This window comes from Sphaeramia orbicularis, chromosome 2, assembly GCF_902148855.1.
Source record: "Sphaeramia orbicularis chromosome 2, fSphaOr1.1, whole genome shotgun sequence".
Lineage (NCBI taxonomy): Eukaryota > Metazoa > Chordata > Actinopteri > Kurtiformes > Apogonidae > Sphaeramia > Sphaeramia orbicularis.
This window is the reverse complement of record NC_043958.1, coordinates 26487356-26514807: the sequence shown is the minus strand read 5'-3', so window position 1 is coordinate 26514807 and position 27452 is coordinate 26487356. Positions and strand designations below refer to the sequence as shown.

Sequence of the window (27452 nt, the reverse complement as noted above, 5' to 3'; positions counted from 1 at the left end):
TGAATGACCGCTGAGCTGAAATACGCATGCGTGCTACGTAACCGGCTCTTTTGGGCATGCGTAGATGCAAGACGTAGCCAGCTCAGCTGACATTCTGCCCTCCATGGGTCTGGCCTAAAAGTGTCTATGAATGTCAGACTACAAACAAAAGGGTTTAAATTGGACTTGATCCTATTATTTAAACCAGAAAAAATACTTAGGTATCTCATATTTACATAATATTCCATATCAGGGGGTCACTTTATGTAACATCAATTATATATCTTCATAAGTAACAATGCCCTTATTCCCAAAGGTTTGACAGTATTTTTTTTTTTTTTTTTTTAGCTCATGTGTCAGTCTTCTAAAAAACAGCTATAGAAACACCTGCAAAGGATATGAACTAAAGCCGTCACCCTGACCCTGCTGTAGATGTAAACCTCTATGTGCACTAAATAACCCACTACATATCCTATATTTGAAAGTAACAAAAACCACATACAGCTACATTACTGTAATCTAATGGTCTGTATATGAGAAACACAACTCAACAAGAAAAACTAACCCTAAACTCAGGTAGGAACAAAACCTCAGTAGGCTGCATAAGTAAAATCTGACACGTAACACACAATAAAACACTACAGAACAAAAGTATGTAATTTATTTCACATACGGCATGTCTTGTCTTTCCCTTTGTTGGCTATTAACTTAAACTAATACATATGTCATATAACATTCAGTTATTTTTCAAAGTTTTTGAGGCATATTCATAATAATTGAGGGAGACAATTGTACCATATATTTAGATTTCTAATGTATAACTGTGCATGTTAAATTCTAACCTATACAAGAAAAATTTGTTGATCTATAAAACAGAAGAAATGCAATGGATGAATTTGGACAGAATGAAATCACTGCCGGCTTAATTTCCCTCTATCTTAATGAAACTGGTTGAATTTTATCATGAATTAAGTGAAGTGCTAAGAAAAAACACCTATAAATCATTCAAGAGCAAACAACTGGAATGTATGAGGAAATATAGGCTTATTCTTGTGTAGGTTTACCATCACAGATGCAGTCAGAGAAAGTTTGAGAATTTAAATTATGTGTTAAACCATATTTACTCTAGATGGTGCTATTGTACCAAAAGAAGCAGGAAAGTGGGATTCTTACACATCAGAATATGTTGTGTGCTCATGTGTGTTTGCTCCGATGTGACTATTTTAGTGAGAAACAGTTTGTCTTTTAAGCATTTAAGTAAGAAGCTGAGTGGCAAAGTGAGGACATTTTGTCCACACTTTACTCTTGGACCCTCAAATGTCTGAGTGTAGAGATTCAGTTTTCGGGTAGGTATTGACAGTTGTGATATTTAAGATATGGGAATACATTATGTCAGTGGATGGGCCCATAATGCTGTTTGGCACAAGTGTATGTGTGTTTTGAATACTGCAATGGCACTTTATTTAATAGAGCTCAGTATACAGCATATCCATTTGTGTAAGCAATGAACAACACAGGAAATCATTCCTGCCTGTAGCCATCAGACTGTTTAACTCCACCTTATAACCTCATAATTATAATTACACACAACTATATTTTTGCCTACTTATTATGTATATTTATTTAATTATCATATTGATAATATATTATCTAGTACATATTGTACAAATTGCTGTTCTAATTTTGTGTCTTAATAGAATGTTTTAATATGTATATTTGGTATGTGTATACATAATTTATTTATTTTCTTTTTCTGTTGTACTGATAATTTCTTTCCTGCTACTTTTTTATTATAGTTGAATGAAGTGACTGTCACACCTAACAATTTTCCCCTGGGATTAATAAAGTATTCTGATTCTGATCATTTTAAGCATATAGCATTTGCCTGCAAAGCCCAAACAAACACTGGTCTTAAGCTGAACAGAACTGCATTTATGTTTCATCAATTTATTAGGGTGAATTGTAACAACAGAAGTAATATTAACATTTCTCCATCAAATTAACCTAATAGTTGACCTAATTAAGATTAAATATCCCTTAAATTATTTCTCGATTGTGAAAACTTTGCAGAGAACTTTGCAAACCAGGAGTTATCTTAATCAGATTATTCCAGTTCATCAAGGTAAATGATTGCAGTATATTGAATGTTTCTGGCATGTAGGTTCCCTTTGAATGCGTTTTTGAAACACACCCACTGATGATTTGATATACTTTAAGTGTATCTAATTCAGTAGACTTGGCCTCTCTACCTGTACATAATTATAAGTATTTGCATGGTCTGATGTATTTTTTTCTAGTCCGTATCTATCTTTGAAAACATTGCAAATATTTGTATTAAACATCCACAGTATGACCTGAAGTGAAGCTTGATGAATGATGGTTCGAAGTGCTTTGTGTTGCTAGGTTTTTGTGGTTGCTGTAGTGGGGTCATTACAAAAACATGCAGGTGTTGACACAGATTATCATCACTCTTATTTTTTCATTTAATGTCAGAACTCTGTTTTACAGTTTCTTGTGAACAGTTAATGTAGCGTTAATACAGTATTGTTAAGACTGCCAGGAAATGTTTCCCTCATGTTTTTTCCATGAAGTTCTCTTTCGTGTTTATATATATATTTTTAAAAATGTGATCGTGTTTCTGTTGCTATGGCTACAATGATCAAACTGAAATAACTCGCAACATGATGCGAGGCTAGATGCTGCAAGAATGGACATGTAGCTTTGTTACAGAAACCAATATAGACAGGGTCAAAGTGGTTACAAATACTGTTCTGTTATTAGATGTCCTGTCTGTCAGTTTTTCCAAAGCCCCCATCATCACGCTGAGGATACTCTGAAAACTGGTTCAGCCTTTGATTCTCCACAGTTCAATCCTTCTGAGAGAAATTGTTAATATGAGAATGTGCATTGTGTACTGTACTGTATTCAGTTGGTTATAATGGTTCATTGTGTAGAATTTGGAGATATCTAGTGGTGAAGTTGCAGATTGCAAAAATTAAAATACTTCCCACCATCCTCTACTGTCACTGCAAGAAATTTAGGTCAGTTTTTGTTTTTTGCCAAAGCCTTTCCATTGTTTTTTGAAGCCAGACATTTGCATTTTGGTTTTTCTTTTGCGCTACAAGTGGCCATATTTAGATAAACAGCTAACGCTAAATAATCTCTCCTGGCATAATAAAATCGTCTGATAGTCTTGTAAGTGTAAATGATTAATGATTGCTGCATTTATTCTGTGAAAAAGTGTTTTATTAAATAAATAAAGGTTCAAAAAGTCTGATTCAAATTGTTGGACACACATGTTTAAGCCCGACTTGACAAATGTTAAATAATTTAATGAAAGACCAGCAAGTCACTGATTACAAGATCCAAATAAAACAAATGAGACCATAAAATCTCCCTGAAATTATGACTAATTTTTGGAAAGAAATTCATTGTAAGTCTGTGGGAACCAGGGTTTTTAGAACCAACCTCTAGTGGCCGTCAACCGTTTTACACTTTAAGACACATTAGCTTCACTTGTTGAAACCCATGGCTTCCAAAGTGAACCTCAGCAGTTCTGGGCACATTAGAGCTAGGTGGTAGTTGATACAATATAGGAAAAAGGAGACCACCATGAACTAGGAACATGTTGGCACAGATTAACAGACTCCATGAAAGTGACCCCGTCCTTCTAAGGTAACAAAAACACAATGGTTCACCTAATTATGAATATTATATTCCACTGAAAGTGAAAATAGTGCCTACAAGGCAACAAAACTCATTTTATCATTGATTGACAACTTACATGACTCTCGCTGAATGTTTCTGATACAATAATGATCCTCCTCTGCAACCTGTTTATACCAAAGGGATTATTTAGGCCGTGCTGTAGCTGTCAGCTCTCTGTTCAGACTGGCATGAAAGCTTGTTGAGACACAGGTATGTTTCACCACTCTGAGTTATTTTACAAAAATACAAATGGAAGTGTTTTTCTATTCATCTGCTTACAGTCGACAGCCACATGTCAGCTGTGTTCTCCTTGGTGCTCTAAGTATATGTTTAAGTAACATGCATTATCTTGTAAAAACAGTGGTTAAACCAAATGTCACAGGAAAGATACCTGGAGGGGTTGGGAAAATCAAAGAGATAAGTGGTGGCTTCTACTGTGTCATAAATAAAGACTCACTCTTGTTTTTCCTTCTCTCTTTTTCTGAAGAAACTATTTGCTCATTAAAATTCAAATATGTGGCATTACTTAAAAATGTCATGCCGTGCACTTTGTAGATGCCCTTTTTTTGGTGCATCTGCTCTGTCACTGTGTTTTCTTAGAAATCATCTCTATTCATTCATATCTGTACAGTCTTTGACTGGGTGTCTCATTGTTTCTGGGTACTACAGATGACATCGGGGTCTGCTCTTAGATAGCCATTCAGAGGAGCAAATAAGCACTTTGAATACAGCTAATTATTTTAGAAACCTTGCTGTGAGCAAAATAAAATGTGAGTGAAAGATCGAATGTTTGTTTGTTTTTTCCTTGTAATAACAACAGCACATCAATTTGCAGATTCCATCTTGAAGTTTTTTTTTTGTTTGTTTGTTTTTTTTTTCTGATTGTTGGGTTCTATGTTATGAAATCAGCAACTTTGCTAAAAAGTTCAGCTCAAGTGAAATAACCTAAAAGTGCAAAGTAGATGAATAGAATAGAATAGAATAGAATAGAATAGAATAGAATAGAATAGAATAGAATAGAATAGAATAGAATAGAATGGGGTTTGTCATTACATCAGTTGTGCAACAAAATTGCAGGTGGTCTCTGCCAGCAACAGCACACTTACTTCTAAATAACAACACAATTCATACACAACTATATATATGTGTGTGTGTGTGTATATATATATATATATATATATATATATATATATATATATATATATATATATATATATATATATATATATATATATGTACACAGGGTGGGGAAGCAAAATTTACAATATTTTGAGGCAGGGATTGAAAGACAGTGTATGACCAATTAGTTTATTGAAAGTCATGAGAATTTATTTGCCACAAGAAAATTGACATAATAGAAAATGTTTCTATTCTATGTGTCCTCCTTCTTTCTCAATAACTGCCTTCACACGCTTCCTGAAACTTGCGCAAGTGTTCCTCAAATATTCGGGTGACAACTTCTCCCATTCTTCTTTAATAGTATCTTCCAGACTTTCTCGTAATAGTTTTGCTCATAGTCATTCTCTTCTTTCCATTATAAACAGTCTTTATGGACACTCCAACTATTTTTGAAATCTCCTTTGGTGTGACGAGTGCATTCAGCAAATCACACACTCTTTGACGTTTGCTTTCCTGATTACTCATATGGGCAAAAGTTTCTGAAAAGGTATGGATAATAGCGTTAGGTATGATTATGACATCAATATATGTTTGGTTTCAAAACAATTGACGTAGTGCCTGCTGAGAAAAAACAACTAAATGTTCATTGTATATTTTGCTTCCCCACCCTGTATATATATATATATATATATATATATATATATATATATATATATATATATATATATATATATATATATATATATATATATATATATGTGTGTGTGTATATATATATATATATATATATATATATATATATATATATATATATATACACACACACATATATGTATATATACACACACACACATATATATATATATATGTGTGTCTATGTGTGTGTGTGTGTGTGTGTGTGTGTGTGTGTGCAAATTCGAGATATACTGTATGAAAAGGTAAAGATTTTGTATAAAAATCTGCAAATATAACAGGGTAAACAATGCAAACATACATGTGTCAGAGATGACCTATGACAGCTCCTCCCTAATTATCGCCCTAAACAGACACAATATCAAAATGGCAAAAATAAATCCTCACTTCGCTTAATCAGCTCTCCACATAAAGGACTCGGAGCTCAAACAGATTTAAGGGGGTCCATCTTTCACAGGAGCATTCTTGAGTGACGGCTCACTTCGTCTTGCTTTCAGGAGTACAGTAGGTAGTAAAAACACACACCATCATCCATGCTGCAGCAGTGTTATATGATTCCAGTCCCAACTTTTATGGCTGCACAGACAGTCTCATGGGATTTTGGACTTTCTCTGATCAAACAACTACACAGGAATTTTAAGATTAGAGTTATAAGGCTTTTCACTGGTCCTTAAGTGGACACACACAGGGTTTCAATAAAAAGTGGAGTGATTCAGAGGAAGTTGTCATAAATTTTGCGCAGGAATCCCTGACAAAAAAAAAAAAAAGAGAAGAAAAGAAAAGAAAAAAGAAATTGGCCCAATCTGGCACACAGACAGATGACAAATGAAGTAGTTCCCATTTTCATGGAGCATAAGCACTTACTGAAGAGTTTAGTAAATATAACCTACTGCATGCTTGTTTTTTTTTCGTATCCTTATCTTTTTATTGTATTTGACGCCTTTTTTTCTTGTGCTGCTGTATATTTGAATTTCTCTCTTTGGGGATCAATAAAGTGTATTTTATCCAATCTTATCTTATGTTAAAGATGATGTGAAACATACAATGTGGGCTGCACAGGCACTAAAATTGCATCTACTTTTGGATACATATCATGCAACCTGTCTATGCTATGTACTTACTAATGTAGTACATGTATTTTCTCAAATTGATCATGCAACTCTCTCCTTTTTTGACCAGGCTGAGCGTTACCAATATGTAACTTGGGTGGAGGAATTTACCAATCATGTATTTATCCCTTCAGTTCTTCTGTTAATCTGTTCTTCTTCTGTACAGCAGTAATAACATGCAACCAAGGACGAGGATCTCGGCAAAATGAAGCCAATGTGGATGTATTTTACAGTTGGCCACTAGATGCTGGCCCCAAAAAACCCTGTTTCCCATAGATTTACACTGAACTTCTCCCTAACAATATTGCATCAATAATTGTTTGCTCAGGAGCAGTGTTGTGTGTAATGATAACATAAGTAATTTTTTCAGGTAAAAAGTAGTGTAACACGTTACTACTGAAACTTTGATAACAAAATGTAGTTCCTTTTTCAATTCGGCACAACGTTACTATTTTTAGGAAGTGTCACATACTGTTTTTTACGCTCTAAGAATTGTGTGCATGCTCCAAACTGTCGGGCATGCGCAAACGCATTCTTTTCAATGTAAACATCCAGTAGTCATCCAGTAGTGAAACAGCTGCACCTGCGCAATAGTCACAGGCTGTCATTCCACCTCGTTTCACTAGGTAACTAAACAAGCGTTGGACAAAAAATGATAAGCCCTTATGTATTTTGTGTTCACTTATATGCCCATAAAATATATCAAGGCAATGTTATTTCGTATTGTTTGATAGGGCTTAGTGGTGGTGTTGAAGCCTGTAGTAGTCCAATGTTTTCTTGTCAAGTGCTCTGTTTGTGGCATTTTTTATAACAAGGAGTACAAAATAAATACCTGTTATGTCCTCCATAGTAGAACTTTACGTAGCCCTATATATTTAGGAACAAAGTTGAGCAACATAAAAGTAACATAAAAGTAACAAATAACGTAAAAAGTTACTTTCCATAAGGAGCAACTTAGATGGATGGATAATGGATTATTTTTCAAAGAAGTAACGAGTAATTAGCAAAAGTTACTTTTTAAAAGTAACTTCCCCAACACTGGCCAGGAGTCAATCAGGTCTCATGTGCTTTATTTGGAACCTCTAACACACAGCCTGGTGGTACATCTTCATTATCTTATTGTCTTTGACTTTATTATTTATCTTAAAAGTTTCTGTTTATTCAACCCTTTAACCCCTGATGTGTCTGTGGTGATCATTCTGAAAGTGTGATTTATTTTGAATATTCATATAAATTCAACCATTTGCTCAATAAGAAAATTTTCCAAACGTGCTGATAGAATCACGTCAGTTCGATAGTGTTTAGCATAGCTCACCCATGATCCCTGCCACTCCCAAGCTCTGCCGCTTTTGTCCAAATATGGGCACTTCCAGCTTCACAAAATCAACATAGTCCCAGGATAATCACATACTAGTGGCTTCGGAGTGATGGTCCAGAAAGCAATGTTTGGCATCACAGTTTCTTCGTCCGCTGATGACAGTATATATTTATGCATATGTATTAATCTGTATATCTTATTTGTGCAACACCAGCTACAGTTTGAAATGGATCTAATAACAGCAAGTGATCAGCACCTGGCTTAACCCGCATTACAACTTTAATTTCAAGATAAAATATGTCTATTGAAGCTTTAACCATTAGTAAGAATGAGCATGTTTTTACTTTTATCAGTTATCTGCGTAGACGTCAATGCTCAAGTGGCTCATTTTCAACACAGCTAAGGATAGCAATGCCGCAGTTTCCTCTGCTGTCATTTTCAAGTTTAGTGGTCCCTCGCCTTCCTCTATATAGCAAAGACGCCAGTGTTCCTGGACACCTCTCTAACCTGGTCTCAACTTTTTGACTGTTATGATATACGATTAGGGTTCTCACAGTGCACTGCATTCAGCCAAAATTGTCAGTACGAACTCACTTAGGTGCTTAAAATACTGTATGTGCTTAAAAATGACGAGTAGTGTGAGTATGGAACACAAATTGAGACGCAGTGCAGATCTCAGCCATGCTGAACACCTATGGGAGATGGTGGATCAACACATTATCCAGTAAAAGTAATAGTACAGAATGAGGGGAGATGGCTTTTGGAAGAAGGCTGCTCATAATTTCGTTAGAGTTCACAGATATTGTTCGGTATTCCGGATGCACATGATGGATCAACACTTAAGTTTTTGAAGGTGTTTCCTTTCATTTGTCCCCTATCTGTACATTTTGTGTGAACATAACATAAAATAACTGCATATCCATCTAGCAGCAGCATTTTTAATGTTCGTGAATGTGCATGATGTGCAAGAAGCTCTGAACAAAATCAATGAATGAATGAATGCATGAATGAATGAATGGCTGGATGAATGGATGGAGGGGAGGAATGAAGGAATCATGTAAAGATGCACCTCTACAAAATTTGATTAAGCACCAAAAGACAAATGCCTTACTGTCTGAAAACTATGAAATATGTGTTTTGATGTAAATGTTACAGTAACAGCACCCTTCAATCTAATTTACTTCTTTTTGCCTTCCGTATGTTTACAGTAAATCATGCCAGGAGAATGAATAACAGATGATTGCGCTTTGTGTTTTTACAGGTGAACCACGGTATGCTGCTCTTGCAAGGTGTTTTGCCTAAAGGTGTAAATGCTCTATCTGAACTTTTGCAACATTCAGAATAATTCCTTGGGTGAGGTCTCTGGAAATGTAATTATAAAAGCATAAATGAAAAGATACTAAAATCTGAGTTTGCTCAGTTTACTTACATAATATTTACTACCAGGCACCATATTGTAAAAATAATGGATTGATTGAAAAAGAACTGGATTGATGTGTTTTGCCCAGGGCTTTCTTTCTGCTCCTGGTATAAATCCATAGCTCAGAATGTAAAATTGCTTTCTGTCTGAAAAGAAGGGAAAAGGCGCTCTTTGCTCTATCATGAAGTCGTTCCACCTTTCACTTTAGTTCAATCCAGCATCTTGACATGAGTTTTCTACAGTGTTGGGATAGCTGCCTTCCCACCCTCCCCTCCCACACTCTCTCAGAAAAAAATGGGAGTGAGTAAGTTTGAGAGAGGGCTGGCCCTGCTTCATTTATTATGCCTCAGAATGGCTTGGATTTGAGGCTTTGAATCCCCTGAATACAGCCAAAACTTTTGGCAACACACTGTTGGACTATACAGTACCTGTAACTTGCCTCAAGACTCTCAACCTAAGATCCATCTCTGGAAGACAGAAGAAGAGGACACTTTACCTGAGGCTCAGGACATGGATACATAGACCACTAATATTTGCTTTCAATGAAGAATTTCTCCTTGTCTGTGTTTGCACTTTCTGTCTTTTCCACCAGGAGAACTGTACAGAGCTGAACACATTGAAGACCTAAGTCAGCAGTATTGTAAGTTATGCATGCTTGATGGATGAGTCTCAGATTCATGCTTGTTAAAGCTTGTTCGCAGCTTGTGCAGGTTTTTTAATGTCTGACAATGAATCCGGGTATCTTTTTTTAAATTTTTTTATCACTGTCTGTGTGTGACTTGTGTCCTGATTTCTCAGAAGAGGTAAAGTCATGGTCCCTTCACTGCACTGGCTCCTGCTCCTGTGGGGACTTCAGGGTCTTTTGGCACAAGACTACGAAGACTATGAAGAAGAAGTTGCTCCCCCCAAAAAGAAGAACAAATTATTTTCACCCAATTCCATAACTCCGAATGGCAAATGTAAGCTTTAAAGTTATCTCTTTTTAAATCTATTTTTTTCCCCTGCAGATGTTCTGAACTGGTGGTGAGGAATTTGTGCAGGTGGCACATGTATCATGTTTTTTATCACTGGAAAAACAGTGCTGCCACAGGTGGAAAAAATAGAACATGATACTCAACAAGGACATCGCTGGAGGATGCAATCCTCTTGGATTGATCGTATCTCTCAGGCTTTTCAGAGCCATCCATCTCCTATGTGACCGTTGTGTGCTCTGTTACCCAAATGTTTTATTCGCTTAGAATTCTGTTTCCCCAGGCACATTCTCTCTGTGACATATTTCTGTGAAGATTAATGTGATTTATCCTCAGCCTATATTAGATCTGTGACCTCCTTCCATTGCTGAAGGTTGGTACAGCAAGTTGAGTTACTTTTATTCGTCTTTAAAATTATATGTCACATCCATGAACTTATCACACTTTTCTTCCAAAGGCATCAGCCTATAGGCTCTAAACGCTCAATGAATCACCTTTACGCCCCTCTGAATGCTCCACAGATAAAAATGTCTCTCTGGCACTTGCAATTCACTTAGCTGTGATGAGTTGGGTCTTTATATTTGGCAGGATATGAAAGTAATGAACTATAAATCTTGCTTGCCTGGCAACAGCAAATACAGGACAAATAGACATTATGTAGCACTAAGTTAGTGCTGTGTGGATGTCTGTGTTTATAGAGCGCCGATAGCACAAAATATCTAATGACAAAAGGAAAATGTCTCTGCAAAACGTCTGATAGGAGATAGTTGCTGACAGTATTTAAAATCCCCATGAAATCTAATTTGATGTCTAAGTGTTTTTTTTCCCTCACTGTACATATCACCTGTATTCCACTATCTGACTCAACAATAATAGAAACAGCTTTTTTTTATAGGTATTCCTAATGGTATTTTAGAATTTAGATTCAATAACATTTGATGACTCCACCTGTACTCTGGCATATACTAATTTTGCATCCAATTTAATGGATAATTTTTTTTTTTTCCTGAACTAAATTACAGTCATGGTTCACTGCTGACATGTAAAGGGTCATTGCTTGGATTACTGGTGTTCACTGCTCAGAATAAATAGCAAACATTCCATAGGACTTTAAGAATGATTTACTGCCTAACATATTTTGTTGTCTCGTGCACTTGCATTACAACAGAGGTACTACTTTTGTGGCAGTTCCCAAGTGAATTTCTCTCTCTATTTAACTTTTTTTAAGTGATTCAAAATCTTTTATTATAGTATTTTCCTCTGTATTTTTCTGTGTAAATCAGGTATTTTCCAATAGTTAATTCACTATCACAGAGACATTCATGAAAGCTCAGATTAAAGTTGAGGGTTATTATATCAGAAACAAAGAAAACTGAAAAAAAGTGACTTTTTAACCAAAGATATCAATAACTGAATGTAAAAAAACAAGTATCTCCTTCCACTGTCACTGATCAAACTCCATGGGTTTTACTGGTGAATCAATATTGTGAAAAATGACGGTGTTTCCATGGTAACTGCGGAGGTTCTGAATGTCCAAATGGGTCATATGTGATGACTATGAAAAGATGATAAACTGCATTTTACACCAATTATTTACATGTGTCGATAGAAGTAGTGGATGAACAGATATTTAACATCTTAGATCAGTAGATGATTTTGGACGCTAGTGGTTGTTTGGGTCCTTATGGGTTAAGGGTGTGTTTAATCTCAATAGTTGATTTTCAAGAGAAATAGGTAGTTTCTCAAGAGGCGTTCTTGTCATTTTCTTCCGTTCTCATGAAACGTCATCAATCGCAGCCCAAGTACTGTTCCAACTGCAAGTTCGCATAAACCAAGAATGCATAGAGTACCTGAATGTTCTTGTCTGCTAGCTTAAACCAAGGATGCACTGATTGGTGACTTGTGTAGACTTGGCTGGCAAAATATCCCAAGATGCAATTTGTACTAAACTCGAATGCCACGGTGGCTTCTGCTAACTTAATTCCGAAATGTTTTTTAACTAGATGACCATAATGAAATGTGATATAATATTAGAACACGAGCAAGAGGCAGAATAATAGAGAAAAATATGTCATTATTATCATGATATGAGATTCAACGAAAAGCATTACAGTTTTGAAAAATATACAAAATGTATAAATAACATGTAATACTAGTATTGAAAGCAAATTGAGTGACATTGTGGTGATTTGAGGGAAATACATTAGGGAGCTGATGACTGAAATACAGCAGAGACAGGGAGGAAAGTTCAGAAATACGCAGCTGTCCAATTACAGAAAGACTTGCTTTCTTAGGAAGTCCGTTCTCTGGGACCGCTCTTGCCAAGACTGTACTCGCCGAGTTTGCAATATCTGCGTTCTTGATATTGAAAAACAACTATAGTTTTAAAAACAACAACTCGCATGATCCCATGCAACTTCACACCCTTTAGGAAGCTCTTTGCATTTCCAAATTTGTGGCTCCATGACTCCTTTATCCTTGATCCTCATTTTGACCCGGAAATCGACTACATCACGTCATCTTTAAGGATACCTCAAGTCATAAAAAATATTTGATTTGTTTTGCTTTAGTAATGTAAAAATAATCAAATGTGTGATTAAACTTGTGTGTTGCACATAAGAGAAAACATATGACATTTCTGCTTGGCACACTTTACAATTTTGCCGCATCATGAATCAATTTTAGAGTTAATTATAAGTTTGCATGAACACTGTACTAGTTCTAGTAAAGATTATGAAAACCATTTGTTTAAAAATGACAGTAAACAGGCAAGGATGTCTCTTTTTGCTAAACACCCATTGCTTTGAGTACAGTTGCGACCTTAATAACTACTGTTCAGGTTTTTTTTTTAATAGAGTGTTCAGTCTACTGTTCAATTACAGAGAAAATTAGCATTGATTATAGATTGTTTGTTGCGGCCTCGTTTGAAATTCATGTCCACTCCTGCAGTTTTAATTGGTATGCACGTCTTTTTATCAAGCCGATTTTGAGGTTATAAATCAGCAGAACTAAACATGATTGCCTGAGGTATTGTTAAAGTTGGCATTTGTAATGAATGTTATTTTCCTGCGTTCTTACTATATTTTCCTCATTTGCATCCATTCTCTCCTCACTTTATTGCTTGAAGTATTCGAAACGGAGATTCCCCCTGCAGCAGAAATAATTGTGCATTCAGTGCATTTTATGAACTTCTCTTCCTTTGCAGCACTCATTGATGAAGACTGCAGTTTGGAGATTGCTTTTCTGATTGATAGTTCAGAGAGTGCCAAAGAAAACCATGCCCAGGAGAAACGCTTTGCTACAGATGTGATGGAACGGCTACAGGGCCTACGCCTGCAGACGGGCCGGGGGCTAAGCTCTCGTGCAGCGCTGCTCCAGTACAGCAGCCATGTCATCATCGAGCAGACCTTCAAACAATGGAGGGGCGTCGAAGATTTCAAGGCCCGAATCCCCCCCATGGTCTACATTGGCCATGGCACGTACACCACCTACGCTATCACCAATCTGACCCGAATTTATCTGGAAGAGTCAGACCTAAAAAGCATCAAAGTGGCCATATTGCTATTCGATGGCATCTCCCATCCCAGAAATCCAGACATATTCTCAGCAGTGGCCGACGCCAAGAACCAGGGTGTCCGATTCTTCACCATCGGCATTACACCCGAAGCAAACGAGCCCGCCAATGTAGCCCAGCTGCGGCTCATCGCTAGCTCCCCAGCCTCTCGCTACCTTCACAACCTGCAGGACAGAGGCATTGTGGAAAAAGTCATCAAGGAGATTGTGAGTAGAGAAAAACTTTTTAACATTTAATACCGAAACTAATGCTGCCTTCTTGTACTATCAGGAAGACGACCCTTCCCACTTGTAAATTTTGAAATTACCAGTGCTTTTGTTGTCATGGCAAAATGAAAAATCGTAGACACATAATTTATCACAATTTGTCTACTTGGGTAAAACAGTTTTGGACGTGCTAATCTGCTACAAAATTTTGCATTTATTCATCTTCTGAACTTTATCCTCGAGAAGGTTGTGGAGACATACAGTATACACAATAACATATATAAAGATGAGCTACCAGTCACTCTCACATTCACACTTATGCGTAATTGAGCTCAACCAATTAACCTACTAATGTGTGTCTTTGGAGGCTGGAGTACCTGGAGAGAACTAACACACACGGGGTGAACATCCAAACCACTTTTTTTTTTTTTTTTATGTTAAATTGTTTTTTTTTTTGCAAATTGTGAACACTAGAAATGTGCAAAATAATCAGCTAACAGCATGAGGATCTAAATAAAAGCAGTGCTTATTAGTGATGTCCCGATCTGGATTTTTTTTTGCTTCTAATCCAATTTTTTTTAATGATTATTTTTGACGATACCTATCCGATACTTTTTACAATGAAATTTTGATTTAAATTTGGAGTCATTATTTCTAGGTTATTATATTATTATTTTACTTGAGATCACAATTGGGCTGAAAGTGGAACCTGAACTAAAACAATTATGACACCTTTGACTCTTTAATAACTTTCGTCTAATTTTTGTGCTTTCCAAATTCATACTGTGGGTCAAATTAGAACCTTTGCCGGGCTGGTTTTGGCCCGTGAGTCATATGTTTGCCACCCCTGCTAGTGCGTATATGGTCCAGGGATTATACGGGCATGCGTTCCGTGCCATATGTACCTCACAAAGAGTACACACTGACCATACGACCGTACAAACAGAAAGCGAAACTTATGAAGCTTTACTAATTCCTCTAATTTTCCCGCTGTTGTGCAGCTCATTTTCCTTTTCCCTACCTTTGGAAACTTTCATTTGAGGGGGCAGAACATTTGTTTGATCAGCCCAAGTTCGTGACTAAATCTGATTCAATCTTCTAAAAAAAATGCCTATTTTACATCATATTGGGCTGTGCGTGGCCCCTGAACGAAAATGAGTTTGACACCGCTGTTTTAGTACATTTAAGAGTATGTCAACAGATCTTTAATTTACAGTAATCACAGTTTCATTTGCGGTAATGTGGAACTCAAATTTCTACATGCATTTTCACTTACACATATAGATAGAGGTACATATTGACATAAAATTAGTAAACAGCATAACATTTACACATATCTGTTGTGTTATATTAATGGCTGCTCTATCCATAATTTCACTTTTATCTGCTGCCATTTTATGTACCTATGTGCTTTATATATGTATGTGTGTAATTTTAATCATGTTTTATTTTATTTTAACAACTTTGTACGGTGACCTTGAGTGCCCTGAAAGGTGCCTATCAATAAAATGTATTTATTATTATTATTATTATTATTATTATTATTATTATTATTACGCGTGCATGTGTGTCCGGTGATTCACACAAACTCCAGAAAGAGCTGACTGCTGCAGTTTGACATACTCATGTATTTTTAGTCAAGGAAGACAGCAGCAAAAACAGCAAGTTGATAAGACCAACATTTTGGGAGATATTAGTAATTTTGGAATACAATACCCTTACAATCACGTTGCTATGGCCAGAACGCTTTGGTGGTGACTGCTGAACAAATGTTGTACAGCATGCACAAATACACAACAGCATTAAAACTACCACGTCTAGAACCCGTGGATCCCTACAGGTCAATGCACAAGTAAATAAATATAGCTGCATTTATGCTTGGATAGCTTAAATACATTTCACTTAAGTTTTATAATATTTCCCTGCCACAAGGTGTGAGTCAATAACAAAAAATAAAGAAATAAAGAAATCTGTATCAGCAAAATTGTAATTGTAAACACCCTTATCAATATTGTCCCAGAATTTCACACTCAGTGCATCCCAATTAAGATTACAGATATTAAAATAGTTTTGTAGCTCATAACATGCTCAGACCTGCACACAGTGTCTTTCCAACCCCCAGCGTTCTTCATCTTTTTAGCTTCGAGCTTTTGTGTGATTACAATTATGATTGCAAGTTTCATGACTGATTGTTACTTGGGGCCAAGACAGATGAAGGTTTTTAAAGCCATTACTCAGGCAGACATTTGCCAAATGAATCAAATGTTAGCGTCTCCATGCCACCCAATCAACGTTTCATCTGTGCAGCCTTTGACACAACCCGCTGTTATGATTTCTTGGCATGTTGCATCCCTAAATTATACCTGCTCCCTGCTACCATAGCAACAGGTTTTTGTCATCCTCCAACTTATGACTATAAAGTGAGTTCTGCTCAGATGTCCACTAACTGTGTGCAAAATTGTCACATTCTTCTTGCATATCATTTGCCTCATGGCATAAATGCCTAAACCATACACAAATGGACAAAAGTATTGGGACACGTTGAATTTGGATGTTTCTTTTCTAACAGATCTCTGGGATACAAAACAATAATGACAAATTTCATAATAAGATAAGATAAGATATGATAAGATAAGATAAGATAAGATAAGATAAGATAAGATAAGATAAGATAAGATAAGATAAGATAAGCCTTTATTTGTCCGACAAGGGGAAAATTCCAGGTTGCAGCAGCAAAGCACAAAAAGCACACAAGAAAAGCACACAAGAGCAGAAGAAGTGCGAAATCAAAAAATAAAGACAAATCGAAAAAGTTCTATATACTATTTACAGTTGTGCATATGTTGATCATGCTACAGGATGAACAGGGACATGGTTTATTGGACAGTTTATTGCACAGAGTTATTTGGAGCAGTTTTTGTTGGGGAGCCTGACTGCTGTAGGAAGGACAGACCTGCGAAACCTCTCCTTCACACACTTGGGGTGTCTCATCCTTTCACTGATGGAGCTCCTTAGTGCAGTGAGTGTGTGTTGGAGGGGATAGGAGTCTCTGTCCATCATGGAGGACAGCTTGGCTGTCAACCTCCTCTTCCCCACCTCCTCCACAGGTTCCAGAGGACATCCCAGGACAGAGCTGGCCTTCTTTATCAGTTTGTACAGCCTCTTCCTGTCAGCTGCTGTGATGCTGCTCCCCTAGCAGACCACACAGTAGAAGATGGCAGAGGCCACAACAGAGTCAGTGAAGGTCCTCAGGAATGCCCCCCGCACCACAAAGGACCTCAGCCTCCTGAGCAGATAGAGTCTATATATAGTTTTATATTGGGATAAATATCATATTGATTAAAAATATTGATGTTTATATCTCAAATCAGCTTGATTAGGACATCTTACATCTGTAGCCATGATGTGTCCCAATATTTTTGCCCATATAGTTTATAAAGTTTATAAACATCAATATTTCCTTAAAGTTTAATAGATTTTTCTTTGTAGATGTTTATAAAGTAGATGGTTAGTTGCGGTAGAAAATTATTATTTACAGTAAGAGGCACAAAAAATAGTTTAGTAATTTAGAGGTAGAACATTTAAAATCATATTCATGGATAATATACAAAGTCAGTGTTGAGAGCAGTTAAGTAAAAACCATCTCTGAGGCATTTCTGAAGGAAAGATAACAATTTAAACCAAACTAACCAATGCAATGATATTCATCATAATATTTGACTATATTATGACATTTGTCATCATTGTTTTATAGCCCAGACCCCTGTTAGAGAAGAAACACCTGCATTCAACGTGTCCCAGTACTTTTGTCCATATAGTGTATGACTTTGAATTATGCTATGAGGGTAACAATATGTTGGGAATTAACTAAGAAAAGTTTTGTCTCTATTTTCAATTATTTATTTTGACTTCAGTGATTGGGGTTACTTTCATAAACCACTGATGCATTTCCAGTGAGTTAATTAGAACATGTGCTGCACAGCAACATCCTGTGGACTCAACCAGACTATAACATATGCTCCACATTAAGGCTCTTTGTGGGAAGAGTGGGTGCAGCGAGAGCAGGAACCGACCAAACGCATGTATGCACGCTACATCATTCAACCAGCTCCTCAAACACCACTTGATGTTGACACAGGTGGTACACATCTAAATATGATAAAGAAAAACTTTATGGATGTAGCACTGGGCACATGAACCCTTTAACTCCTGAGACATTATTTCAAGTAAATGTGCTGCTGCAAATCTGTTTCCGTGTCATAAAAGCTGCTATGAGTATGTGCTTTGTTCCTTTTCTTCAGTGGCTTTGCTTTATTGTGGGTTTTAGGGTTAAAATAGGGTGGAATAATAGAAAAAAACAAAGAGAGGAATTGAAGTTTGACAGGTTTTTACTAAATAAGGCACTCAGAATGTAATATGTAAATATTTGAATTTTGGCCCAGTAGATTTTGTTTTGGGGCTCTTTTTTTCTAAATCAGTTCAGCTGCTTTTTGGCACCTGGTTGAACTCCAAAAAGCATTTACACAGTCCAAACTCTGTAGAAACACAGTAAAAAAAAAAGAAAAAAAAGAAAAAAAAAAGAAATCCCCACAACACTGCAAACAACAGTAAAAACAAGAAACAACAATGAAAAAAAGCCCAAACTGTCTATTTTTACAGTGAGTCAGTCTCACTTGCTGCTCTGTGACCCCCCCCCCCCCCAATTACACAGGTGGCGGGGGTGTGCACAGAGCATGCTCAGATGTCTATGGAAAGAACAAGGTCTATTCAATCAGCACGTTTTAAAATATTACTTATTGAGCAAATGGTTGAATTTTTATGAATATTTAAAATAAATCAAACATACAGAATGAGCACCCTAGACACATTAGGGGTTAAGGGTTAAGCAGACTCTGAGTGCATGTAACCTGACAGCTTGCATTCTGCTGGCATTCAGGAACTCAGACTTTCATCTCATGGCCATGTACGCACATACAGCATCTGTATGTCATAAGCATGTCCCAGCTGAGAACCACCCTTTTATCTTTACTGTTCCTGTATCTCACTATTCAGCTGCATTGTCATATTACCTAATATCAGACAGATAGTCTGCCCTTTCCTCCCAACTGCGGAAACATCCTCTGTGGGACTGGAGATACTATTCTTGAAAAATGCATGTGGTTTGTGTTTAGTCTCAGTGGAAATATGACCAGTCCCCCTTGTATAGAGAATGTGGTCAGCTTTCATGTGCAGCAGCATGAGGGGGTGAAAAGTAGGGCTCTGAGAAGATGGGAATGCCTGTTAGGAGAGTGAATCAGGTGGAGGAGGTTGAAGGCCATGTGACAAACCCAGCTATATCCAGCGGAGAAGCTGTTTAATTGGCTGTGTGAGCTGCAGGTTTGTGGGATTCTAGCAGAATTGTATGATATAACATTTGGATCTTTTACACAATGAGGCTGTTTGCTTGCGTCTCTTGAATTTCTGCCAGGGGCAAGCAATGTATAAATTAACATGAGCCATATGGAACAAATGTAACAGCATGTTGACATTCTTGTGTTTTTCGTTCCACAGTCAAATCTGGCAGATGAAGGGGTAAGTCACAAGACTGCGGTCTCCATCTCATGTTTTTTGATATGTGTCCCTGAATGATTCGTCTGAATCTCTCACTTCCTTCAATGTGTTCAGTGTCCCTTAGCCCAGAGCAAGTGTGCATGTGAGAAGGGGGAGAGGGGACCCAGTGGCCCTGCTGTGAGTATTTTCTGCAAAGTCTTTGTTTTATACAGCATCACATCTTCTTCACATGACGTATTTTCAAAAACAAGATGAAGGTAACTTTCACTGCACTTATTCTGAGGTATTTCTACTTCATCTGAGTATGTTCGTTTATATATTTGCATTCAGTCATGTTTTAAATATTGCACTTTTACACAACGGATAGTATATCAAGTTATAAAAATACAACACAAGCAGTTGTTTCCATTCTTTCTGGCTTCTGATGTCTTATAAAAGCAGATGTCAGATGTGAGTTGTTAACAACTCTAACCAAAAAGTGATTTTCCCTCTAAACTTCTCACATGGTTTCTTTTCAATAATTGCTGGAATTATGCAATATTTCACTAAAGATCAGGGGAAAAATCCACAAAGTGAAAACACATTTGTGTGTTGGTGGAATTGTTTTGTCTTCTTTCTTCTCCTATATTAATGGGATTCATTCGGTGTCCCTGTAAATAAAACTGGACATAAAGTACTTCAACATCCACCTCCAGTACATGTTGCTCTAACAGTAGGCAGGTTTCCATCCAAATATCTCGCCAACTGTAACCAAATTGTTTCAGAAAATTGGTTCAATATGATATCCTGTAAGTAAGATAGTTTAGTGCTGCATGTCTTACAATGAATAAAGCTACAACTGTGGAGTAAAAGCTCACAATCAATAGACACAGCTACTCATCAATAAAGATAAGCTAACAAACCACAGACAAAGCTAACAGTCAATAAAGAGAATCTAGCAAACAATTGATCAATCTTACACTCAATAAATAAAAACTAGTGCACTGGAGTAAATAAGCATAAATTACATTGCACTCACAGTCTCATGTTGCATAAATCGTTGTATTGCTCAGACCCTCCTGATGTTCTCTCATAGGATTTAGCAGCTTGTATTGCACATAGTCTTAATTGTCTATAACAGACTCTTATCAGGAGGATGATAGAAAAGGGAAGCATTGAGTTTTTTGAACATTTGAGTCTACATTTCGAGACTCTGTATCTTCTGCCTGATGGTAAAAGCTCATTCTAGGGATGGATCATCTAAAATTCTCCTCTTGATAGTGACTCCATTTGATTGGAATGAAAGGGTCTAAGTTCTTCTATGCCTGATCATTCATGGCAGACTGTAAGTTCAGATTCCCATCCCAGTCAGATAATGTTAGACAACCTTAAGTTGGTGATTGAGGAGCTGATAGATGTAAAAGGAAGCTTAAATTTATCCAAAACCTCATGCTGGCTCTAACTTTTGTCCCTTGAGCCAAACCACTGATCTGAATCATATAATGTTTCCAGCTCGTCCACAGTTTTTCTAACATTTGTTTTTGCAGCTTTTCATACATGACAGTGATTACTTGCTGTTTCTATCAAATTTATTAATCAAATGAATCTAATTTATTTATCTGTCTAATTCTATTTCGGTTCTAAATCTGTTCCCGTTAATCTTTCATCCAAGCATGAAAACTTTTTACGATATAGTCTTTTTATCACATTTTTGGCATTTACACAAATGCAAGGGACAATAAGGGACCAAACTCGTCCTTATATATTATACTTGATCTGCATTTAACTGATAATATTTTTGCACTTTTACTTGTGTAGGAGTTCTCAAGCTAGACCATTACCTGCTGTGTTTTATACTTTTACTTAAGTAAATTCCTTCATTTCTAATTCATCACTAACATCACATTTATTCTACATGTGCATCCTAAAAACCTCTTGTTGTGGCCAAAAGATAGTTGTCCAAAAACAATCTCCATTTGACGCTGTGTAGATGACTACACAGCTGACAAAGGCTTCCTTAATCTTAACAGGCTTCATAATTGCAGGGTTTTAGGGGGTTTTAGTAAATTGTGCGGTTTTGACGAGCTTTACATCCCTGCAGCAGTGAGAGTAAAGAGAATACCTCACATTCCTCTTGGAGTTTATTGAGAACAGGCCTAAACAGATATTTACATGGGAAATCAGTAGAATCATGTCTGTTTGAAGAATTCACCCATTTGGGATTGTCTGAGGACACACGCTCAGAAGTTAAGATGTTCCTCGCACGACTTGGCCCATGTTGTCATGTAAACCCTCCGTTATTACTCAGAGAAGGTCAGACACAATTAGACACAGTGGTTTCGCTTTGATGTATTTTCACAGGATGAGAACAGAGTAATTACGGCCTTTAAACCTAATGCTCTGAACAAAAGCTGTTTCACATCACTGACGGCAGTTACGCCATGATAGAGTGTGAGCAGACAGAGAGATGCTTGACAGATAAAGAACATGCACACATGAGCATGAAAACAGACACAAGAGTTGAACACATGCTCAGTTAAGATCCCGTCTGAGTCACGGACACTCACACACAGCTGTCTTTACCCATTATGCAATGCAAACTCTCAGCCTTTTCGCTACAGGGCAAGAAGGGACGTCCTGGCGAAGACGGAAGCCCCGGGCTTAAAGGACAGAAGGTGCTCCCCTTTCCTCATTTAATGAATTCATTTTCTAAAATTCACAAAAAAACACCTCATACAGGCAGTGTGTTCCTGTCGTGGTACACGGCTTTGCTGCTTTGTGCAAGTTGATGAAACTTGTCTTTCCTTCAGGGTGAGAGTGGGCTCAGTGGTCTCCCTGGCCGAGAAGGAGCAGAGGTGAGCTGAGGGTTTCCTTTAATGTCCTCACTGGAAAAAACTGGAGAAATAATAAAAAATCTGAAAAAAACCCCCAAAAAACCTGTGATGTCCATCCACAGTTAAAAGCATTGCCTTGTTTTATTACCAAGTATTGTACAGACTAAAAAAGTACTGTTATAATGCCAGTAAATGTTAATTTATTTATGAATTGTTTTTTGTTTTTTTTACCTTAATGGTACTTTAAAATAACAATTTTTACATGCACAAAATATCGTGGTTTTTGAAATTAATCTGAGAAATAAATAGCTCCATAAAATGCTTCCACTAATAAAAAGGAATATGCATACATTCATACACAGCCATGCATATCCCATTAAAAAAATTTTTCAGAGTTTTCCACTGTGAAGTCAGCCTCCCTGTTTTATTCTTTCAGAAGTCTTTGTTTCTTCTCCAGCTGCCTGTAAACGGGGGCTGTGCATTGTAACATGCAATAAAACATGCAAATTAAATTCTTTTTTCTGACTGTGCTATATACACTTCCAAAGAATCCTCGTAAAACTAGAATATATTAGCCTGCATTTCTCAATCAAAAAAGGCGTCATTCAGAAAAAGGCCTAATTGAGAATAACAACATCCTGTTTACATGATACCTCACCATCAGAAAATGATCTTATTTGGAATAACAATGGACAAATTCACCTACGCAAGAATTCAAACCATATAGAAACAGTCATCAGCTGTGAATACACACACACACACACACACACACATATATATAAAGTTACCTCGAAGATGTGTCAAAAAATATTAAATGGAAATAGAAAGGCATATTATTTAAAGACACAGCAGCATCTCTTTCTAAATGAAATACTGTACAAAGAACTCTTGTTATGTTGCGTGTGTGTGTGTGTGTGTGTGTGTGTGTGTGTGTGTGTGTGTGTGTGTGGCAGTGTTTTGGTTATTTTTCACCCTGATTTAACAAGATTGTTTTGTACACACAGGGGAAGTCGGGATACAAAGGAGAGAAGGTACTGTTTGTGTGATTCACCAAAGTGTAGGTTCCCAAACTCCAACAGCCAGAGGTTTTATTTCTTTTTGCAGCCATGATAAAGTCATGTGAATACTAGCATGGATTGAGAAATCTTTGCAAATATCATGGCATTTTAGTCTGCCTTTATTTATCTGTGGTAAATGTCAAGGTTGTCTGAAAATATTTCTTGTTTACCTGCTTTTGTAAGTATAAAATAGCAAAGTTCTGGATTATTTTAGGTGCTGCAAACTATAAAAAGTAATATTTAAACAAAAACTTTCAAGTTCTCACAGCAAAATGGTGTTGAGATGTGTTTCTGCAGGCCTTAACTATGTGTGCAGTGTCTTGCGCAAGGAAAATATCATAATTATCATCATTAAACTATATTCATAATGATCTAGAAGGGGCTTAAAAGTCTCAAATTAACCTTGTCCAAACCTGCAGAAACCCTGTTAAGGAGAAGTGGCTTTTGTTATCTGTTACATTAAACTTTATCACTCACACTGTTTTTGTTTTTACAGGGAGAGAGAGGAGAATGTGGCGTACCTGGAATCAAGGGAGACAGAGTATGTTGTCTTGAAATGTTTTATTTTGTATTTCAATTGTCTTTAGTTTTACCTAATGATGCAGCCAAGACAATGAAAACAAGACCATATTAGTGTGTATTCATGAGTGTAAAACATGACTCACTGACTTGAAAATGACAGAATGGTTTTGTAAATTCATATATCGTTAGCCTCCTAGCATAACTGCCTATATGTCATACACTATAAGGACAAAAGTATTGGGACATGTTGAATTCAGTTGTTTCTTTTCTAACAGGGGTCTGGGATACAAAACCATAATGACAAATATAATAATGTAGTTTTATACTGGGATAAATATTATATTGATTACACTGGGTTACAAAAAAATGTTTTTTGCAAGTTGTCTAGGTATTTTCAACTGAATTAGGACCATTTTGCACCACTAAATCCAAAAATGACATCTGTTTTTCTCAATCAGGTCAGGTTTTTTTGCTAATTTGATTTTGAAAAATTTGATCTTCTCACAAAATATAATAATTAACACCAAAATAAGATCGGTAAGCTCACTTCATGAAACTTGTGACTTGATTCCTGGTAGGTACAATGGTGTATTCACCGCAGATGTAGCAGAATACGTCAGGCTTATTTTTGCAAGATCTTCTAGTCGAAGCCATTTCATTCACCTGTAATATTAAAAAAAAACATTAATCATAAATTGGCAAAAGTAAAATCTTCAGAACTCGTTTATTGCAAGAAATATGAAAGAATTTTGTATCATATGATGTGAAAATGCCCATAAATGTAAGCAAAAATGTTAAAAAGCCAATATGTAGCAAAGTTCAGAAAGTTGACCTGATTGAGCAAAATTAATGTGATTTTGGATTCAGCACACCAAAATTATCCTAAATCAGCTCAAAAAGCTTAAACAATAAATTTGTTGTTGACCAGTGTTGTAAATATTGATGTTTATATTTCAAATCAGCATGAACAGAACATCTTACAGCTATAGCCATGATGTGTCCCAACATTTTTGTTCATATAGTTTATAAACATTAATATTTCCTTAAAGTTTAATGGGAGATTTTTCTTCCTAAGTGAAATGTGAAGAAAATAGATGGTTAGTTGTGGTAGAAAATTATTATTTACAGTCAGAGCACGGACATTATTTTAGAAATTTAGAGGTAGAACATTTAAAATCATAGTCATGGATAAAAAAAAAAAAATGTTGAGAGAAATTAAGTAAAAACCATCTCTGAGGCATTTCTGAAGCAAAGATAACAATTTAAACCAAACTAACCAATGCAATGCAATGATATTTATCACAATAAAAAACTATATTATTATATTTGTCATTATTGTTTTGTATCCCAGACCCCTGTTAGAAAAGAAACACCTGAATTCATCATGTCCTAATACCTTTATCCATATACTGTATGAGACTCACAAAATGCATCCGTTTCATTTATTTTTATTTGCCACCATAAGAATCAGGACCACTTTAATAGCACTTTACTCCTCTTTTACAGGGTCCTGAGGGGACTGTTGGACCAAGAGGAAACCGTGGACTTCAGGTAAAGTATTCTCTGCTTTTTGATAACGGAACGGATCAGTATCTGTTATAGGATTTATCCAGTTTATGTTGTAAAATCAAACAATATCGTATAACCTCAACTGTTGACTTTTACAGTCTTTTCTTCTTGTTTTGTCTTTTGCATGGCTTTCATTTTGTTTTCATCCTATTTCATTATGTATCAGATTTTCATTGTCTTTCACAGCTCCATATTTTTTCCATCTTTTGTGTTTTTGTCACATTTTGTCTTATGTGTTCTTCTTGTTTCATCTTTGACAACTTTTTCCTCTTGTGTTGTTTTATATCATTTTCATATTGTTTTACCTTTTACAATGTGTTCATCTTGTTTCATTTTATTTCACATTTTCTTACTTTGTCTCATGTTTTCTTCTTTATCTTTTATTTCCATTTTGTTTTGTTTGTCCTTTTTTTTTTTTTTTTTTTACAAGTTTCATTTTTTTCATATTTTATCATGTTTTCTTCTTGTTTCTTTGTTTTCATCATATTTTGTCTCATTTTCATCCAGTTCTGTCTTTTGTAGGGTTTTGTCTTGTTTCAAGTTTTTCTTTTTTTTGTTCTGTCTTCTGTTTGTCATCTTATATCATTCTCATGCTGTTTCACCTTTCGCGATGTTTTCATCTTGTATCTTCTTTTGTCATATTTTCTTCTTTTATCTTTCGTGTTTTCTTTTTGTGCCACCTTTTGTTCATTTTTGTTTTAATTCTCTTTTCCTTTTCTTTATCTTGACATATTTCCATTTTCTTCCACATTTTCATCTTATTTCTTTATATTTTCATCATATTTTGTCAGTCATTTTTTGTCTTTTTACATATCTTCTTGTTGCCTTTTGCATTGCTTTTGTTTTGTTTCCCCTTTTACAATATTTTTCATCTTTTTAATATTTTCATCTGGTTTCATATCTGTCTTTAAAGTATCCTGTTCCATTATTTTATGTTACCATTTAGTTTCCTCTTTTATTGTACATTCTAATCTTGTTTTGTCTTTTATGATTTTTTTTTCTTGTTTTGCCTTTTTATGCTTTTGTCTCATTTTAAAGTTTTTTTTAATGAACAATTTAAAACCATCTGATTATTGCATCTATATTGTGCAGTGACCCAGAGGTGCAACAGCCCAAAAAATTATCTACTATAAGAAACAAAAGGGACTATAATTTATTTAAAGAGAAGTGTTTGAAAAAAATAAATGTACCCCTTAAATAAAAATATAGTTGCATGGAAAAAAAACTATCTCCTGAAAAAAAAAAAAAAAAAAAAAAAAAACTTTTAATAAAAAATTATTTGTACAAATAAATAAAACGTGTATGATTTCTTTTAGAAATAAAATATCTCCTTAAAAATAGACTTCTACAAAAAAGTGTCTCTAAATAAAATTGAGCAGCATCAAAAATTATACATTTATAAAAAAAAGAAGAGTGTTTCAAAATATAAAACTTCATATGCTTAAAAAAGAAAAACCCTTCACTTCTTAAATAAGGTTCATCAAAAAAAAAAGAAGAAGAAGAAAAAAAAAAGCATCGTCCACCTTTTTAATTAAGGGGAGCGCTGTTTACCCGAAGGTCTCTTGCTTTAAAATTAAGGCCACCACAAAAAATAAAAGCATAGGCTGAAAATTTTTTACGGCCTTCAGCTAATGTGGCTAATGCTAAGGAAGTAACCCACCGGAAGTGGAGGTAGGTGCGCCAAAAATAAAGTTATTTTAAAAATACTGACATTAATATAGTTTGCAAAGTGGTTAAATGATTAAATAAGGCTCCCGTGTCAGCTTAAGGTTAGGTCTGGGTGTTAAATGGTTAAGGTTACGGTATGGCAGGTGTTAGTTTTCACTGGTAAATGGCCCTTGTG

The 27452-nt window shown here is 35.9% G+C and overlaps 1 protein-coding gene across 1 annotated transcript in view; it reads left to right on the top strand.

The window, feature by feature from the left end:
* The first annotated feature begins 9730 nt into the window (after nt 1-9730).
* The window catches only part of LOC115433045 (collagen alpha-1(XXVIII) chain-like), a 74791-nt gene continuing 57069 nt past the window's right edge, over nt 9731-27452 (top strand). Inside the window, exons 1-10 of the mRNA XM_030154241.1 lie at nt 9731-9986; nt 10145-10305; nt 13523-14097; nt 19648-19668; nt 19762-19824; nt 22248-22301; nt 22437-22481; nt 23465-23491; nt 24015-24059; nt 25547-25591. Coding sequence (XP_030010101.1) covers nt 10158-10305; nt 13523-14097; nt 19648-19668; nt 19762-19824; nt 22248-22301; nt 22437-22481; nt 23465-23491; nt 24015-24059; nt 25547-25591 — 1023 coding nt within the window. The 5' untranslated portion in view covers nt 9731-9986; nt 10145-10157. The remainder of the gene's footprint in view (nt 9987-10144; nt 10306-13522; nt 14098-19647; nt 19669-19761; nt 19825-22247; nt 22302-22436; nt 22482-23464; nt 23492-24014; nt 24060-25546; nt 25592-27452) is intronic.